The sequence below is a fragment of the Chionomys nivalis genome, chromosome 4 (genome assembly GCF_950005125.1).
Source record: "Chionomys nivalis chromosome 4, mChiNiv1.1, whole genome shotgun sequence".
Lineage (NCBI taxonomy): Eukaryota > Metazoa > Chordata > Mammalia > Rodentia > Cricetidae > Chionomys > Chionomys nivalis.
Genome location: NC_080089.1, coordinates 49,845,871 through 49,865,403, shown reverse-complemented (window position 1 = coordinate 49,865,403; position 19,533 = coordinate 49,845,871). Strand labels below are relative to the sequence as shown.

The following is a 19,533-nucleotide window of genomic DNA, read 5'->3' as shown; positions in this document are numbered from 1 at the left end:
CAGCAGAGGGAGCCTGGAGCATTGGCCCCTGGCAAGCTGCTTCAGTTCCAGCTTCAGAATGTTTGCCTGTAGCACAGATCACTGTAAACAATCATCCAAGACGCTTGCCTCTACAAGGGGAATGGTTCAAACAGGCTGGCCTCCTGTACTTTCCCCAAATGTCTCTGCTTCCCTGGTAATGGTAAAATCCACTGACCTCCTTCCCTTAAGGCAGTGATTCTTAACCGTACTAATGCTGACCCTTTAATATAGATCCTCATGTTGTGGTGACCCCAAAACATAAAGTTATTTCATTGCTATTTCATAACTGTAAATTTGCTATTGTTATGAATCATAATGTAAATATAGACTATGCAACCCCAAGGGCTATGACTCACAGGTTAAGATGACACAAAGCTTCATCTTGTTCAATTTGAACAATTAACCAAATAATCTACAAATGCAAACTAAAATCTCAGTTATTCAACCATTTTCACAGAGAGAGTGGAGACTAAAATAAGCAGTTTTCCACTTGGTGTTTAACCTGTTACCTGCTTTCTCCTCCTCCAAAACCTGCCATATCTCAAACCACTCACCATGGAACCTCTGCAGCAGGTACTCCATAAGAAAAGTCAGTGGCAAGACCAGAAGAGCCAATGCAAAAGCAACGTTGAAATTCAGAAATCCATTGATTAAGTAGAAATACCATGGTTCTGTACCTGAGGGAGAAAGAGATAGGACGTCATTAGTGATGCCTTCAACGCCTGCCACAGTATTTGGCCCTTACTGCTTTCTGCTCAAGAAGCACTGGCAATTTAACACTCAACTAAATGAAAATCCACAAGCCTAGGCGTTCTTCAGTGCTCAGGCATATACAGGAGGCACAAGAGCGGAAGACAGGAAACGCAGACGGGTTAAGAAGCTCTGGATGAGAATTACCGGATTTTAATTATTTCACTTTATCCCTATCAGTAGGAATTTAGCCATCTTCTCCTCTACCACAGAAGATGCAGAATTCCTTTCCTCTAGAGGATGTAGTAACTTGGTGCCACTGCAGAAGCATAGGCCCAGCTCTCACTAAGCACTCAACCTGCAAGAGCTATCATACTGGACTCCTAACCTCCAGGAGAAACACATTTCTGTGCTTCATAAATTGCCCAGTCTTAATATTCTGTTAAGGCAGCACCAACAAACCCAAATGAGACAAACACTTTAACTAGTATTAGTAGCTAAAGAGCACAGAGCACATGAAGCTAAAACACCTAAGACATCATTTGAATTTAACTGTAGTTTCAATACTCTGAAGACTAAGTAACAGATAAACTTGCTTACAGCTATGCATCCCCTTTAAAAGTTCAACTCCTATTTTACAGTCACACATATGTTCCATGTGTTTCATAAAAAGCAATAACTCAGGGTTAGGGTTAGTGATATAGCTGAGTAGTAGGGTACTTGCCAAGCATGCATGAAGCTCTGGGCTCAGTCCTCAGAAGAACCAGAAACAACACACACACACACACATACGTGTGTATATGTGTGTGTGTATATATATATATGTACATATTTAATTTAAAAAACAGCATGGCTTTTTTGTGGGGTTTTTTAATGTGTATGTGTGGGTGGGTGCCCGCAAAGGCCAAAAGACGGCATCAGATCCTCTAGAGCAATGGTTCTCAACCTAGAGGTTGAATGACCTTTTCACAGGGGTTAGACACCAAATATCCTGCATCAGATATTTAATTACAATTCATAACAGTAGCAAAATTACAGTTATGAAAGAATGACATATTTCAATGAAAATAATGGTTAGGGGTCACCGCGACACAAGGAGCTGTATTAAAGGGTCGCAGTGTTAGGAAGGTGGAGAACCACAGCTGCAGAGCTGTGGCTACAGGTGGTTGTAAGCTGCCTGACACAGTACCAGGAACCAAACTTGAGTCCTCTACAAGGACAGCAGACACCTTAACCACTGAGCCACCTCTCCAGCCTCCTCAGCTGCTGTCCCCATTATGACCAGAGACCCAGGTCCTGCTCAGAACTCAAAGGATTCGGAAGGAAGCAAAATGGCTGAAATGCAAGTCTCACAATGGTTTTATTTCATAACTCAAGATCCTTAAACCTGCCGGGCGGTGGTGGCGCACGCCTTTAATCCCAGCACTCGGGAGGCAGAGGCAGGCGGATCTCTGTGAGTTCAAGACCAGCCTGGTCTACAGAGCTCGTTCCAGGACAGGCTCCAAAGCCACAGAGAAACCCTGTCTCGAAAAACAAACAAACAAACAAAAAAAAGATCCTTAAACCTGAAAGGTAAGAAAGAGCTCCCCTCCCCGAACATTTAGCCGTTTTCTCATCTCTTTTCCCTCTGTGTGATTACTTCAATCAGGCAGTGCATGACACATGCAGGTTTTAATCAGTGCGCGTTGTGACATCCGCCTTGCACCATAGCAATTTCCTGCAATCAGCATTGCTTAAAAGGATAATCAGGAGGCAGAGGCAGAAAAACCTGACTCTTTTGTAGCTTGCACAGCAAAATAAGGTTAGAAACGAAAGTCATAATGCTAGAGACACTTAGAGGAGTAAGAGGGAAGTGGTCCGCGAAGGAAGGGCCCTCGTTCAATCGTGTACCACCTCTGGGGAAAGCTCCTTCCTAGTCAAAGACAACTAAACCGTTAGTCAGGGGCAGAAGTCCTGTCCTAAGTCATTCATTTGAGACATCTCTAATCTTTCATTTTTTCCCATTTATTCTTTGAGTTGTAGAAATTTTCTGGGTGGTTATACTTTCAAGGTATAAAAATGTCTTCTCTGGGTTTCAGTTAATGACTTCACAATATCAAAGCATCCACAATGCTGGTCCTGTCCCTGAGACTGAGCCAACTGACAGTCAACAAGCATCTTAAAATAATTTACATATATTATTCTTATTTGGTATCAAGAAAAATCCCAAGTCAGCACTCTATCAGGTCCAACCAAAACAGTTCTAAGACCTGACGGCAACGAGGATCCCGACTGATTCTATAGAAATCAATCTTCCATTCCTTCTTGATGTTTTACTGTGAACCTACAATGTACAAGGAGTTCCAACTCAAAGCTAAGATAGTATCCTCTCCACGGGAGGCATTTAAACAAGGAGAAGCTAACACTCTTAAAGAACAGTAATCAGCTCAGTTCTTAGCTCCAAGAAAACAAATAAACAAACAGACTCTGAAAACCAAGAACTGAAATCAGACTTAAAACAATTATCACCAATTGTGGTGGCACAGGCCGGGAAGATTTGCTGAAAGAGGTGGAGGCAGGAGGATCACAAGTTCAAGGTCAGTCTGGGCTACAGAGCGAGTTCCAGCACAGCTAGAACTATACGGAAAAATACTGTCTTGAAAAACAGAACAAAAAATAATGTCAAGTTCAAATTCTGAGCAGAGTAGAATTTGTGTTCTTGGAATACTTCTATCAAGGAACTGTTAAGACCAGCTACCTACAGCAATACACAATCACTTTCACGGCTGGTGAGACAATCCCCACTACTGACAGAGTAACCAGTATTCTATTTCCATGATAGCAAAACTAAATTGAGTGAAATCAAAGCAGACTTACGAAGTGGCACAAAACCCTAGGAACTCTTCTTAACAAACATTGTGTGAAATGAACTGCAGACACCAGAGTCCAAGGAGAGACTGGACACAGGTCTATTGTAGTCCCAAATCTACTGCAGCCTCCTTGACCAACCCACTACTAAACAGGAACATCAGGCCTTTCCTCTCCATGTCCCCACTAGCCCGATCGTCTCCAGAGCCTCTAAAGGGCTACAAAAATGCATCACTTTCATATTTTCTTTAGAGTTTAATAAGCAGTCAGACTACCCAGCATATAATGACCCACTTATGAAAGTGAGAAGCCAGTTTTTCAAAATTAACCCATTCACCAATAAAGAATGAATAAATTTCTAATTGGAGACATGTAAATCAATTTTCACCACATAGTCTAGATGTAGTCAAATAAAATCGTATACATAAACCAAACTCAGGGGCAATTTAAAACATGTGAACTTTCCCTAGCTGAAGGGAGACATCTAGAGGCTGCCAAAGCAAGCTACTGGTTTAACTGGCCAGGCCGCCCAACAAACACTAATTATAGGAGCTGACCTGAGACACAGATGTAGTATCAACCTGACTCCCAACCAAGCCAGGGCAGTCAAATGCAGAGAATGCTCTGGAGACACCTAGAAGATTGATAAAGAAACCACACTCACATTTTGCCTATAATTCGTGATCCTAGAGAAGCTAAATAAGAAGGTGAACCCAAAGAAAAACGTATAGGCATCCTCCTGAATATTAACCTTCATCAGGCGATGAAAGGAGACAGAGACAGAGACCCACATTGGAACACCGGACTGAAATCTCAAGGTCCAAATCAGGAGCAGAAGGAGAGAGAGCACGATCAAGGAACTCAGGACCGCGAGGGGTGCACCCACACACTGAGACAATGGGGATGTTCTATTGGGAACTCACCAAGGCCAGCTGGCCTGGGTCTGAAAAAGCATGGGATAAAACTGGACTTGCTGAACATAGTGGACAATGAGGACTACTGAGAACTCAAGAACAATGGCAATGGGTTTTTGAGCCTACTGCACGTACTGGCTTTGTGGGAGCCTAGGCAGTTTGGATACTCACCTTACTAGACCTGGATGGAGGTGGGTGGTCCTTGGACTTCCCACAGGGCAGGGAACCCTGATTGCTCTTAGGGCTGACGAGGGAGGGGGACTTGATTTGGGGAGGGGGAGGGAAATGGGAGGCGGTGGCGGGGAGGAGGCAGAAATCTTTAATAAAGAAATAAATAAAAAAAAAAAAAAGAAAGAAACCACCCTGATTCCAAGGGGGAAATCTGCTCATGAAGTATTTAGTGGCTTGGTTGATCTAGAAAAGCCTCTAACATCTTTCGGTAACTAGGCAGCCCAAATGCATTCAGGGGTCAAATAAAACTAGACTGGGGAGGGGTGGGTAAGAGACGGAGGTTCTCGGGTACCTGGAGACTACATCATGGAGGCACGATAGGCAATCACTTTCTCTTAATCTTAAACCGGCCAGTCTGCTCATTCTCTCCTGCTGATGCGAGTCTCCTCTGCTCACTTTGCAGATTTTCCAAACTTTCTTCCCCCCCCCCAAAAAAACTAACGTCAAATGTATATGTATAGAAAACATATGTACAAATATACTCCTAAAAGTTAATACTACTACATGGAGATGACGGAGCTATTTGTTTTCTTTTTGTTATTATATTCATTTTATGATAATAGAAGTTTGGTTGTTGTTGTTGATTTGTATTTGTTTTTTGAGATGCAGTTTCTTTGTATAAAAAACACAACCCTGCTGTTTTGGAACTCACTTTGCAGACCAGGTTGACCTCTAACTCACAGAGATCCCCCAGCCTCTGCTTCCTGAGTGCTGGGATTGAAGGCGTGCGCCACCACACCCAGCTGCTGTTTTTTAAGATAGGGGTCTCATGTAGCCTAAGCTAGCCTCAAACTTGCTATGTAGCTAGCTCTGAACTGCTACTCCTGCCTCTGCCTCCCCAGTACTGAAATTACAGGCATGTACCACCACAACCATCTCAAAAGTAGTTAGATTAAAAACTTTAAAAAGCATTAAAGCCACAGTTTAAGACAGGCATGGATGGTCAACCCTACAATTGCGTCACTTGGGAGGTGGAGTCAGAAGGATTGCTACAAGTTTAAGACTAGTTTTGGCTACACAGTGACACCACGCATAGCCAGCACTCCTTCAAGCTCCCTGAGTCTAGATCTGGCGATAACATTCAGCAGCACCGAGGGAGGGTCAGCGCTGACAACCGCACCAGTCAGGAGACATGGGCTATGTTTTCATTACACTGCAGTCAAAAGCTCTGTGTTCAGTAGAAAAAGACACAGCTCAAAACGCCACATTTGGCCAGTGCAAGCTGTTATTCCAGTTCTAGAATGTAGGAGGAGGATCAGGAGTTCAAGGCCAACTTGGACTATGCCTGAAGCGTGCAGGGAAGGAATGGGGAGGAAGGGATATATGTGAATTAAAATTGTAAAGCTCAGGTAAATTAACCTGTTTTCTACTTTTTCCTCAAATTTTCTGAAGGCTTACCATAAAGATCAGGTCCATGAGAAGTGAACACATTATACAGAACAATGTTGAGAGGAGCAACCACCAACTTCCCATAATAGTAGCTGTCAATGACCACCACAGGCACCTAAAGTAAAAGAAAAAACAGCATTGGTACTTTTCAAAATGCTGCTGGAAAAACTTCAGAATGAAAAATAAAATGAGCTCCTGATGTTTCCTTCACCACATCAGAAGCTACTTCAACCATGAGAGCAAATGCAGAAAACAGGAAACTCACCAGGAAGAGAACTAGGGCCACCAGCGACCAATGAAAGAAACTCTTCCACCTGTGTTTCAGGGCCAACGAGTCAAAGGCAATGGGTAAACTATTAAACAGAAACACAGGAAGATGTTGGTAAAGCACTAAACACTTGCGACAGAGTCACACAGGTCTATGCTGAGCAGAGAACCAAACGACTTTCCCAGGGGCAGAGAAGAAAGGAAGCCGGTATGTGACAAGACGTCTTCTCAAAAATAAGCTGGTCTTTCCGAGGACCCATCAGGAGAGGTATGCCACAGATGGACAAGAAACAGACAGATGCTGCTGGACCATCTTGACACTGATCGATACGTATTGGACATGTAAGACATATTCAATACACATTCATGGACATCATTATCCTACACCGACCCGACAAAGACTGACCTCTCCCTTCTGAAATTAACTAGGATTTTATTATATATTTCTACCTTGTAAATAAATAATTTCTCATGTGTATAGGTCTGCAAGTACACATGCCATGGTGTATGTGGAGGTCAGAGAGTAACTCTGAGGAATCAGTTCTGTCCCCTTCACACTTATGTGGACTCCAGGGATCAAACTCAGATTTGTACAGCAAGTGACTTGACTGCTGAGCCAACTCTCCCTCAGTGGCTCTCCACTGCATTTTTTAGAGAGAGGGTCAACCACTGACCCTGGAGCTTATCAATTCAGCGAGGCTAGAGGGCCAGTGAGCTCCAGAAACTCCTCAGTCTCCATCCTAGCCCTGGGATTTCAGAAGCACCATACCTGTCTTTTAAGTGGGTGCTTTGCATGGCAAGCACTTTACTAAGTCATTTCTCCAGTCTCCAAAAACCCTTTTTACCTCATTAAATCTGCTCTCTGGTTACTTGTTGCTGTGGTGAGGTCCTATACATTCCAGGCAAACATTTTACTACTGAGCTATATCCTATAGGTACTTTTAAAAATATGGAATATTATATTTAAAATGTTAATAACAACTATTAAGATGTATTTTTAAATTATGTATATAATATGTGAGTGCTAGTGCCTGCAATGTCCAGAAGAGGGTACCAGATTCCCTGGAACTGCAGTTACAGGCAGTTGTGAATCACCCAGTATGGATGCTGGGAACCAAATTCCAGTTTTCTCCAAGAGCAGCATGCGCTCTTAACCAATGAGCCATTCCTCTAGTATAGTCAAGAAGTTAAGGTAGACAAACGGAGAAAGTAGTAGAAACCAAGAGTACGGAAGGAAGTGGAAACACACTTAAACTCGGGGAAGGAGCTGGCTCAAGAAAGGGGAAGGGATGCAGGGGAAATTCCTTAGTGATTAAGAGCATGGGCTGCTCTTCCAGAGCGCCCACGTGGCAGCTCCGTTCCAGGGGATCTGATGCCCTTTTCTAGCCTGCAGGAACACTGCAGACATGCACCCCATGCACATATTTTATGTTTTTCAAGAAGAGAGAAGGACAAAAGGGAACATTGCAATCCGGGTGACAAGGAAAATGCACAGCACAGACTGCAGCAGTGTGAGAAACATCAGCAAGCTTTAGAAGACAGAGGAAAGGGGTCAGCAGGAGGGAGTGGGACAAGAGAGAGTAACACGGCTGAGGAAAATGGCTGAAATACATTCCATACATGTATGAAAATGTCACAGTGAAACCTGGTATGTATAATTAATACATGCTAGTAAAAGCATTTTTTAAAAAGCAAGCATAATGTTAATGGCAAATCATTCCAAATCTTACTACCTATGTTCTCATTTATAAAAATACTAATTATTGTCAGGAAGTGGTGGCACACACCTTTTATCCCAGCACTCAGGAGGCAGAGGCAGGTGGATCTCTGTAAATTCAAGTCCAGCCTGGTCTATAGAGCTAATTCCAAGACAACCAAGGCTACACAAAGAAACCCTGTCTCAAAAATCCAACCCACTCAAAACTACTAATTATTATAGCTTCTTGCAGAGTTGTAAAATTTAGGAAAAAAAACTGTGATGGGTTTGGTAATGCTAGCAATGGCAGCATTCAGCAGTAGCTTAGCATTCATTACTCTCATTAGAATAAAACACACAAAGAAGCAGTAATATACTTTTGTTCCCAAAGTCTTCATCAGTCAAATCAATTTCTTTAGCTTTCGTTGCTGGCTGGGAAATCTGCATCTGATACAACATCAGGATTGACCAGATGCCCAGGGTATACAGGAGAGGAATAACTTAAGTTTCTTACCCAAGGGCTGCACTAAATGGCCACCCTACAATAGCCCCAGCTGCTACTCCCAGCACAGCAATGGGTGTCTTGTCCATATACCATCCTGTCATGGCGATCAATGTAGTGTACATGCAGAAGCTGCTAGGAAGGAATGCTACAAGAGCAAAGAGAGAAAGGAACAAGAGAATGAGATTAGATATTGATTTTAAAAATTCACCTGCACCGCAAAATGAATCTACTTTGGAAAACACCATTATAAACGAGCACTATGGTTGGAGACATGGCTCTGCTGACAGAGTGCTTGCCTATAATGCACAAAGCCTGCGGTTCAATTCCTAGACCACAAAAAAACTGGACATTGTGGCATATGCCTATAGTCCCAGCCCTCAGGAGGTAGTAGCAAGAAAATCAGAAGTTCAAGGGCATCCCCAGCTGTGCAGCAAGTTTGAGGCCACATAAGACCCTGTCCTGGACCATGAGACCCTGGGTAGAAAGAAATACACAAAGAAATGGAGGAAGTGAAGGAAACAAACGGGTAGTCAAAGGACATCCCTTTTCAAAACACAAAAGGCACTGTGGTTTTTATTTCCTCAGACCTTTTATCCAAGTTACACAATACTAGCCATCCATTCCTCTCCTGGCCTGTACCTAAATTTAAAGCTTAAACAAATCCAGGACTCCCCACCTTTATTTCCATGCAGAGAATATGATTCAAAAGACTCAGACCCATTGCGGACGATGTACTGGTTTCTTCTGCTAAGATATCCTGGTTCACATTTGTTCTCAACAGGGATTCTAGGAAGCCTCCTCAAGGCTCAGAGCTACATTCTGGCTTTGGCATAGCCCCTGAACCATTACATCTACCATAACTTTGTCATGGTATACAATAGTCTGAACACACTCAAGGCTCTTGCAACAGCAGCAAAATATTCCTAACAACTAAACAAAAATGTGGCTTCTCATGCTTTATAAGGCCTGATTCCTGAAGCAAAAAAATCAGCTGATTCTAACAAGAACTACAATGAATATGCAGTGAGATTTAGGACACTCAGCAAGGGCCTACTTCAAAGGCTCCGCAGTAAAGACTGAATTCCAAAGTGCCTCAAGTTCACTGCAAAACTAAGGGAACGCCCACACATACAAATCTGTTTCTGGATTAGCAAAGTAACTAAAACATAGAACATGTGAGATGCAACTTTCACAGGCAGATGCTAAATAATACTGAAGTCAACTCTGGCTGCCAGTGCAGAGTACAAAAGAGCAGAGAAATCTGAGGTCTCTGCTGATGCTGATGAAGCATTTACTGCACATTCACTACAGTGGCTCTCCAAGCTGGTCCAGGGTGGAGCCCGGAGGTCCCTGCAGAACATTCATTTCCATATAGTCAATGAAGAAAATGCTAACTGTGACCTCTGTGCAAGGTGCTATCTTGTATATTTAGTGTACCTACTAGATTCTTGATTATATAAGCATAAACTAAAATTGAGATAATTTAGCAAGATAATTTTTCTGGAGAATTGGGAACCACCTATCTTTTGAACAGGCTGCCTTAGCTCAGTCCACAGAATATAGGTGTTCAAAGGCAACACAGCTGGAAAGCTACAAGTCCTACCTAGAACCTTTATTCTAAGTGTCCAGAAGCTAACTATAAAATAAATGCCCAAGGGATACAACCTCTATAGAATACATCTCAAATAACAGGCAGAAAAAGAGCCATCAATCAAAAATACTCTCCTCCCCCAGTGGCCATTAGGAAGAAGGAACAGAAACTCTCCAGTGAGACTGCCAGGTCTACTTCTCATGAATCTGTGCAGGTCACACAAGTGCCCTGCCAAGCATTCATCTACATAACTTTGTTGGCCAAGTGCTTCCCTCAAAGGCAACTGCATAGGAAGGTGAACCTGTGACCCACACCTGTCCTCCTACTTACCGGATGATGAACAAAACATGCCAGTGCTGAGCACCAAGAAGGCCAGCATCATTCGACTCACATGCAGCCCAAATTTCTTGCACACAGCCCTCAAAGAAAAGATAAAAACCATTAATATTGTGGCTACTAAGAGACATGTCACAAAGCAAAGAAGAAATGGAGGGGTGTTTGAGAAGTAACAATGAGGAGCTGAAGTCAAACACAGAGCTGTCGAGACTGTTGGCAACTTCATATGCCTGAGAAACCCAAACTCTTCCTCCTGACACAGAAGAGCTCCTTAAGAGGAAACGTGTTTAAAAGTTGTTAGCAATTTCATGTGCACAAGAAACAGACTTATTACTCTTGGCACAGAAGGTGTCTTCTTTAAGAAAAGCTGCATATTTAGAATTATATCTGCTATCAGTAGGGAGATAGCATGATATAGTAAGAAATAGCAGGCCTCAGGTTCAGGCAGGTGTTGACCGAGTTTTCTGTCCCGCCTGGTCTCACAGTTGTTCAGTCCCAAAGAAACACACAGAGGTCTACATTAATTATAAACCAGTTGGCCTAGTAGCTCAGGCTTCTTATTAATTAATCTTACATCTTAAACTAGCCCATTATTCTTTTTTTTTTTTTTATTTTTCGAGACAGGGTTTCTCTGTAGCTTTTGGTTCCTGTCCTGGAACTAGCTCTTGTAGACCAGGCTGGCCTCGAACTCACAGAGATCCGCCTGCCTCTGCCTCCCGAGTGCTGGGATTAAAGGCGTGCGCCACCACCGCCCGGCTATAGCTCATTATTCTTGTCTGCTAGCTTGGCACCTTTATCCCTGAGGCATTCTCATATTGCTTCCTCTGCGGCTGGGTCACGACTGTAGACTGAATCTTTCTCTTCCCAGAATTCTTGTTGCCCCACTTATACTTCCTGCCTGGCGACTGGCCAATCAGCATTTATTTAAAATACAAGTGACAGGGTACAGACCATTGTCCCACAGCAGGCAGGTTCAAATTCTGACGAGCAGTGGCTAATTTGATAATCTGCCATTTTCCACATCTGTAAGAGGAGGATAGCAACCATGCCTACATAAAGTTTCTGTGAGGGTTAATGTCGGGAAAATGCTTAGTAAAGTGCCTAGCACAGAGCTGTCCAGCAAAGGCTGTTCTCAACACAGATGATATAAAAGCAGAGAAGGATGCCTTGTGGGATGGCACATGCTTTTATTCCCAGCGCTTGGGAGGCAGAGGCAGGCGGATCTTTGAGTTCGAGGCCAGCCTGCTCTATAGAGTGAGTTCCAGGACAGCCAGGGTCACACAGAGAAACCGTGTTTCAAAAAATAAAAAAGCAGAGAGATAATACAAGGAGTTAAAGGTTTTAGCAGTGACTGGGCAGAGGAGATGAAGAAGAGAGGCAGATTAATCAGAACTGAGAATATATGGATGTCTACTGCTTTACAAGCTAATCAAAATATGTCTTTATTTAAAATAAAAAATAAGGTTTCAACAGTTGCCTTGCATGAGTAGATAATGTTGTTACCAGACGACATGGATTATTAATGAAAATATCAGCACCAGGCACAGGACTGTTCCCTATGAGTTACTGGTCAAGGAGGTCTCAGAGGTCCCCAAAACAACCCAAGCTATTTCCAGAGATCGCTTTCCCATCACAGTTAGCTCACATCCTATATACTGAAGGCACCATATACTTCGTTTGCAGGACAGAGAGAAAACTAAACTAGAACTAACCTGAAACTGTCTCCCTGATGACTAGCATTCATAGTGCTAGAAGGTTCTCTGGACAACTGAAGGAGAAGTCATCAATGGCCTTCTCCAGCAGTGGACCCTATGTGCCATAATACAAACCTGCCAGGCAAGATGTGCCCACAGGTGCAACAGTAACATAATTGCTAAGGGTACCAGCTGCTTTCTGACTGGACCTGAATCCTTCTTCATGGGAGGACTTCATGCCTGATACTGTAAACCTGGCTCAAAGCCCACTGCTGGGAAAGCTCAGAGGTTGTAGTGGGTAAGCTACTATTTCGGTTTTGCTAAATGGACATGTTGTCAAGTGCCTTCTGGGCTGGAGAGATTATCCAATAGTTAACAGCACTGGCTGCTCTTTCACAAGACCAGCTTTCAATTACCAGCACCCACATGGTGGCTTACAACCATCTGTCACTCCAGTTCCTGAGGACTTGGCACCCTCTTTTGGCCTCTCAGGGCACCAGGCACATACAAAGTGTACATGCAATCAAAATATCTATACATATTAATTCAAAGAACCTTCCTAAACATTTGTTTATAACCACAGATTAGTACTGTACTCAGCCTTGGGCAGAGAAGCCTCTATTTACAGTGTCGAGGTTAATGGAGAGCCCAGGTGATGAGAGTAAGCGACTACTGATGCTCGGCTCTAAAAGGACAGCTATATAAAACCACCACCAGCACCAGCACCAGCACCAGCAGCAGCAGCAGCAGCAGCAGCAGCAGCAGCAGCAGCAGCAGCAGCAGGCTTAAGGAATATTACTGAAGAGTGGAGGGAAAGGATGCAAGAGCCAGAGGACGGGAGGAGTGCTATGAAACCTGTCTTCTGGACATGACCATGCCACGCACAGCAAGCTGTGGTGACCGGAACAACATTCTAGCATGAACGAGGAAGGGCTCCTGAGGCCCTAGCCACAGCTGAGGACCTATTCATATGAATGGCTACTAGCAGGGGAGTCATTTCTCTTGGGGATGTAGCTGATAGGTGGTCCATGTTCTAGACAATTGTTCCAGAGCCATATGCAAGTGTGCAGTACTTACTGAACTCAGTGGGAGGTTTTTGTTGTTGTTGTTGGGGTTTTTTTTTTTGTTTTGTTTTGTTTTTTGAGACAGGGTTTCTGTAAGTAGGCCTGACTTTGCAGACCAGACTGGCCTTGGCCTCGAACTTAGAGATCCACCTGCCTCTGCCTCCTGAGTGCAGGGATTAGAGGGAGCCACCATTGCCTGGCTCAGGGGGTTATTTAAAAAAAAAAAGACATGAAGATAAAGGGGGGATTTAATTACAGGCAGCTACTAGAGGGAATGGTAGGGCAGAATTAGAGTGGATATGCTCGAGAAATACTGTATACATGCATGAAAGTGTCAAAGAATAAACTTTAAATATCTTAAAAACATAAATGTTAATTCTCAGGGGAAAAAAAGACTAGAAAATAACACAAAAAGCCACTTAATTTACCCATGTCAATGTTTTTCAAACTTGGGAAACTACATCTGTCCTTCTACAACATTTAGATTATTTTGTTTTTTTCCAGTCCCACAAATTAATGCCTTTTAGGTGTTGCTATTAAATTTTTTTCATTTTGTTTGTTTGTTTGTTTTTCAATACAGAGCTTCTCTACATGACAGCTCTATCTGCCCTGGAACTCGCTCTGTAGGCCAGACTGGCCTCGAACTCATGCCTGCGCCTGCTTTCTGGATGCTGGATTGAAGGCAGGGGCCCTCAGAGCAGCACTGCTACTGACTTGGTCAGTATCTGTCCATGTGTAGACGTGGGCCCTCAGAGCAGCACTGCTATTGACTTGGTCAGTATCTGTCCATGTGTAGGCGTGGGCCCTCAGACCAGCACTGCTACTGACTTGGTCAGTATCTGTCCATGTGTAGACGTGGGCCCTCAGACCAGCACTGCTATCGACTTGGTCAGTATCTGTCCATGTGTGGGCGTGGGCCCTCAGAGCAGCACTGCTACTGACTTGGTCAGTATCTGTCCATGTGTGGGCGTGGCTTCACTCGGGCTTATTTCATGTTTCTTCCTGAAAAGGTTTTGATCCTTCCAAAGTACACCTTTTAGAAGTTCTTTCAGTAAGAACATATTAATAAAATTTTCTCTAATTTGTAGGTTGGTTTTCTTTGTGTGTGTGCACTTTTTGTTTTTGTTTTTTATCACAGAGTTTCTATGTGAAACAGCCCTGGCTGTCCTGGAACTCGATTTGTAGACAAGGCTGACCTTGAACACACAAAGATTCTCCTGGTGTGTGCCACCACCACCCGGCTGCTTTTCTTTCTTTTCTTTTTAACTGGAAATCTGTACTTAGCTCTTCATCTTAAACGTTAGTTCACTTTTGCATGGCTGGCATTTGCCTCGGCATTCTTTATTTTGTTCTGCTGGGGATGACCCCAGGGCCCTGAGAGTATTCAAGAACTCCACCCCCAAGCCCACAGCCTGCTCTCTCGGAACTATGAAGCAAGGGCTTCCGTCTCTGGTCCAGCTCCTGTCCTTGGTCTGCCACCGGTCTGCTGCTCAGTGCGCCCTTACAGGGACTCCATGAACTCCTCGTCCAGTTTTAAGATCGGTTCTTTATCTCTAGTGTTTTACACAATTTCACTAAATTTTTTTTATATTCCTGGATTAAGATGCATGATTTACTGAATTTATGGATTACCAACCTTTCCCACTAGCTCTAAAAACTGTGAGCTACACTTCCCTGAATGTTGCCTCCCCTCATTCGCTGTATCAGAGCTAGAAACCTTACACATTAATTTCCTCTCTATTCCTTTTTTATCTAACTTTATTCCTAGCAATTTTTTCAAATTTATCTTTCATTTTACTACTTTGCTTACTAGCAGTCTTAATCTGTCTAGACTATCTACTGAGTCTTAAATATCAAATTATATAAATGTTACACACACATGTTTATATGTGCATATATATAAAGTCAACATAAAATAACTACATTTTTGTCTCTATACGTTCTTACTATTTTTCACACCGGCCTGGTCATTTCTGGAGGTTCTTGTTTCTCTTCATGTTTTCAGTTCCCTCTTTCACTTCTCTATACACAGAAAATACTGTTTTCATTTTAATAATTCCTAATAAATGAAGATTTACAGGCCAACTTTTTGATGATTGCGATTTCTGCTAGCTCTTCAATGTCTTGTCTCTTTTTGTGACTTCCCTGATCTGTGTGGTACTTTGGTGTGACTTCTGTATTCTGTTTCTCACGCCTCCCAGGAACTAAACCCAGACCCTGTGCATATGAAGCACGCTCTGCCACAAAGCCACTTTCCAGCCTGACTTCATCACCCTTTCTTGTGTATTAAGACTATAGTCCTAACATAGTCCTGGTGATTTCCTGTCATCTGGGTTAAGAGTCCAGTTCTCAAGCCGGGCGGTGGTGGCGCACACCTTTAATCCCAGCACTCAGGAGGCAGAGGCAGGGAGATCTCTGTGAGTTCGAGGCCAGCCTGGTCTACAAGAGCTAGTTCCAGGACAGGAACCAAAAGCTACAGAGAAACCCTGTCTCGAAAAAAAAAAAAAAAAAAAGTCCAGTTCTCTAGGGAAATTTTTTTTTAATATTTATTTATTATGTATACAATATTCTGTCTGTGTGTCTGCAGCCAGAAGAGGGCACCAGATCTCATTTCAGATGGTTGTGAGCCACCATGTGGTTGCTGGGAATTGAACTCAGGACCTTTGGAAGAGCAGGCAGTGCTCTTAACCTCTGAGCCATCTCTCCAGCCCTAGGGAAATTTTTTTTTTTTTTTGGTTTTTCGAGACAGGGTTTCTCTGTGGCTTTGGAGCCTGTCCTGGAACTAGCTCTTGTAGACCAGGCTGGTCTCGAACTCACAGAAATCCACCTGCCTCTGCCTCCCGAGTGCTGGGATTAAAGGCGTGCGCCACCACCGCCCGGCTAGGGAAATTTTTTATGTGATGCATGGGACCTCTACTGATCTAGGACAATTCACCATAAATCTCCATCATGGGTCTTAGGAGATGAGATGGTTGATTTGAATTCAGGCCCAAATTCACATGAAAACCAACTTATAGCTACAATCCCCAGAGGGAGTACTGGTTTTATTTTTACCTCTAATCTTGTCAGAGTCAAGGACAAAAATTAATTTCAATCTGGCACATCTAGCTATGGGAAAACTTTTAATAATGATCCTTAAGTCTGAGTACTTTCTTTTAATGTGTTAAGGCACTATTAAATTTAATGGGTTTTATGTGTTACATTTTTTAAAGGCAGCTATTTTATTGCTAGAATACTTAAATGCATAATGGATTCATTAATATTCAATCAACTGAGAGCTACTTGGTGTGAGGCCACGTTATGAGTGCAAACGAGAGCAGAGTCTTATACTGGGAATAGTCTCCCATCGGCTCAGCTCTAGGGAAGAAGTGAATCAATCAATCCTTTACTTAGAGCCAAAACTAAGGTTTCACTAAATCCTATGAAGATGAGCGAGACATGCACTGCAAATTAAAATCAGGGACACGCCAAGGGAACGGCAGCTGGAGGCACTGCTCCTCAATTCCTCCGTAGACAAGAAGTCACCCTTCAGCTGGAGACCACAGGAGAGTGCTCTCTGACAGCTGTCTGAGCTACAGCAGGGCCCCTGGTGCTTTTGGATGCAAAGCTTTGATACTTACTTATAAAAGTAAAGTTCACAAATACAGCTCACAAAAGCCAGGAGACATCTCAAAAAGTAGAAGACAAGAATCTGAAAGAAACCCAGAGTGAGAAAACAGCAGTCAGCAAAAGGAGCCTAGATGCTTGTGAGGATGAAGTCCTCACTTGTCAGTAAACTGTACTATAAACTGGTACAACACTTCTGAAGAGCCGAATTTATTGAGAACCACACAAATTTTCATATCCCCAGACTCACTGCACCCACTTCTTTACTGTAGGAGGGGTGGGAGCCTCCATTCATAAAGGCATCTATTATAAAAACTACCAAATATCCAATGATGAAGGCATACATATAATCATGCTACTACATCTATTTCGGAGAGTATAAACACCTGGGGTTGCAAAGATGAAACCTATGATACCTTGCTCATTTGTTGCTCATTCAACAAGTCCTCTCCTCCCTTACTCTCCCCATTTTTACTCCCTAAGATTGATTTAATTATTATACAGTGTTCTGCCTGCATGTTTGGTTGCAGGCCAGAAGAGGGCACCAGATCTCGTGACAGATAGTTGTGAGACACCATGCATTTACTGGGAATTGAACTCAGGACCTCTGGAAGAGCATCCAGTGCTCTTAACCGCTAAGCCATCTCTCCAGCTCCTCCTCTCCTCTTTTAAGGGTCTTACACTGTAGCTCAGGCTATCCTGGAACTCACTATGGATCTCAGGATGACCTAAAACTTACAGGTATCCTCTTGCCTCAGCCTTCTGGATGCTGGACTGCACATATGAGCCACCTCACTGGCTGTGAAGCACTTGTTCAACAGCCATAAAAATTTAAATACTGATTATTTACAAAATACATCAGCATTACAGTTATGGAAACTACATGCATATGAAAGACTGGAAAGATATACAATGGTAAGAGGAGACGTAGCAGCCTACTGGGATTAAGGTGTTTAACTCCTATCTGTACTATGAATTAATCAAATCTATAATTAATGGCATGAGCTTAATAAAACAGCAATAAGGGTTGTAATGACTAGCTCTTAAGATTTACTTATTTTTATTTTATGTGCATGTATGTTTTGCCTGCACATATGTCTAGGAGCTACTTTCAGGTAGTGCCCCCAAGGAGATCAGAAGAGGGCATCAGTCCCCTGGAGCTGCAGTTACAGATGGTTTCAACTGCTATGTGGGTGCTGAGAAGTGAACTCAGGTCCTCTGAAAGAGCACCCAGCACTTTTGAAGTCACTGAGCCACCTTTCCAGCCCCTTGATTAGCTTTTAGACTACAGAGCATATAGAGTATGTTAAGAGTGCTGAATCCTCACAGCATAACTCTGCTTCCATGCTCAGCAGAATAACTGCAAGTAGCCAGCATGGAAACACTGCCCACGCTTATCACTACAACCAACCAAATTCCCAAATGAGTTTTAGAAAGAGCCGATGAGAGTCAGATTCATTCATTAATAAGACACAAAAAACCTATACCACACGATAAGCAACTGTATAGATGTTACAGGGACAGATAATTTGAGATGTGTCTATGATAAGGACTCCTCACACTATGGAGTATTTGAAAGTTAAAAAAGAAATGAGCTGGAGAGAGGGCTCAGAGGTTAAGATCACATACTATTCTTTCAAAAGACCTGAGCTCAGTCCCAGCACCCATTTCACGTGACTCACAACCACCTATAACTCCAAGTCTAGGAGATCTGACACTTTCTTCTGGCCTGTAGACACCTGCGCTCTCACGCACACACACAGACTTATACTGTTCAGCAGCAGGACAACGATGCCATCGGCTCCCCTATCAGCACTGTAACTGAAAGTCCCAGTCAGTGCAAAAGGAAACAGATATGAGGCCCAAGGGGCAGAATGAGAGAAAGAAAGCGTATAGTTATGGTCTGTCCCTAAGCATCTGACTACTAGCAGCTTGGTCTCCAGGGTGGTGACATTAAGATAATGAACTTACAAGAAGCAGGTCCTGGTAGACAGCAATGAGGCTTAGTGGCTTCTGCTCACTGAACAGATGACTACTCTCTCAGCAGGGGCAGGCCCTCATGGGGCTGCATTAGCTCCCTTGAGAGCAGGCTGCCACAGAGTGAGCATGCTGCCTCACCTTTGCCTCAGGTATACACCTAGTTTCTTTCTGCTTCTCCTTCAAATGATATAGCCAGGGTACCCTTGCCAGAATGCTGACACTATATTATTTCAATTATCCGCTCACTATGTACATCAGGCTGGCCTCAAAACTCACTGAGATCCACCCACGTCTGCCTCCCAAGTGCTGGGATTAAAGGCCTATGCCACTACTCCCAGCTGTCTGTTCCCTTTATGACCTACCCAGCCTCGGGTACTTTACTATAGCAACATAAAATCGACAAGGACATAAACCCAAGTGAAAAACAATCCAGGAGATTCAGCTGACAAACCACTGGCATCAGCCTGGAAATTCACCGAGATATTCAGCATAAAGATCAAAATACAAACTCAATTACATTCCACCAGAATAAAAGGGGGTGGGGTGGAGGGACAATGACAGAAGTCTCATAAGTGACAGGTAAAAAGAAAGCTAACAAGATAATGGAATAACTATTACTGTGGGATGAAGGAGGTCTTCATTTAGAAAGACCTAGGACCGTAAGGGAAGAACTGACTTGACTATATCACAGGTAAGGATTTC

General features: G+C 43.2%; 1 protein-coding gene across 2 annotated transcripts in view; it reads right to left on the bottom strand.

Moving 5' to 3' along the window:
• Positions 1–19,533, bottom strand: part of Alg9 (ALG9 alpha-1,2-mannosyltransferase) — a 59,087-nt gene that overhangs the window by 33,749 nt on the left and 5,805 nt on the right. For both annotated transcript variants that reach the window (XR_009056997.1, XM_057767234.1), the window contains exons 4-9: positions 16,866–16,936; positions 10,482–10,570; positions 8,570–8,705; positions 6,358–6,445; positions 6,102–6,207; positions 576–698 (exon numbers count right to left, since the gene is read on the bottom strand). Coding sequence is in view for 1 of the 2 variants with exons in the window: in XM_057767234.1 (XP_057623217.1) it covers positions 576–698; positions 6,102–6,207; positions 6,358–6,445; positions 8,570–8,705; positions 10,482–10,570; positions 16,866–16,936 (613 nt within the window). In the remaining variant the exon portion in view is untranslated. The remainder of the gene's footprint in view (positions 1–575; positions 699–6,101; positions 6,208–6,357; positions 6,446–8,569; positions 8,706–10,481; positions 10,571–16,865; positions 16,937–19,533) is intronic.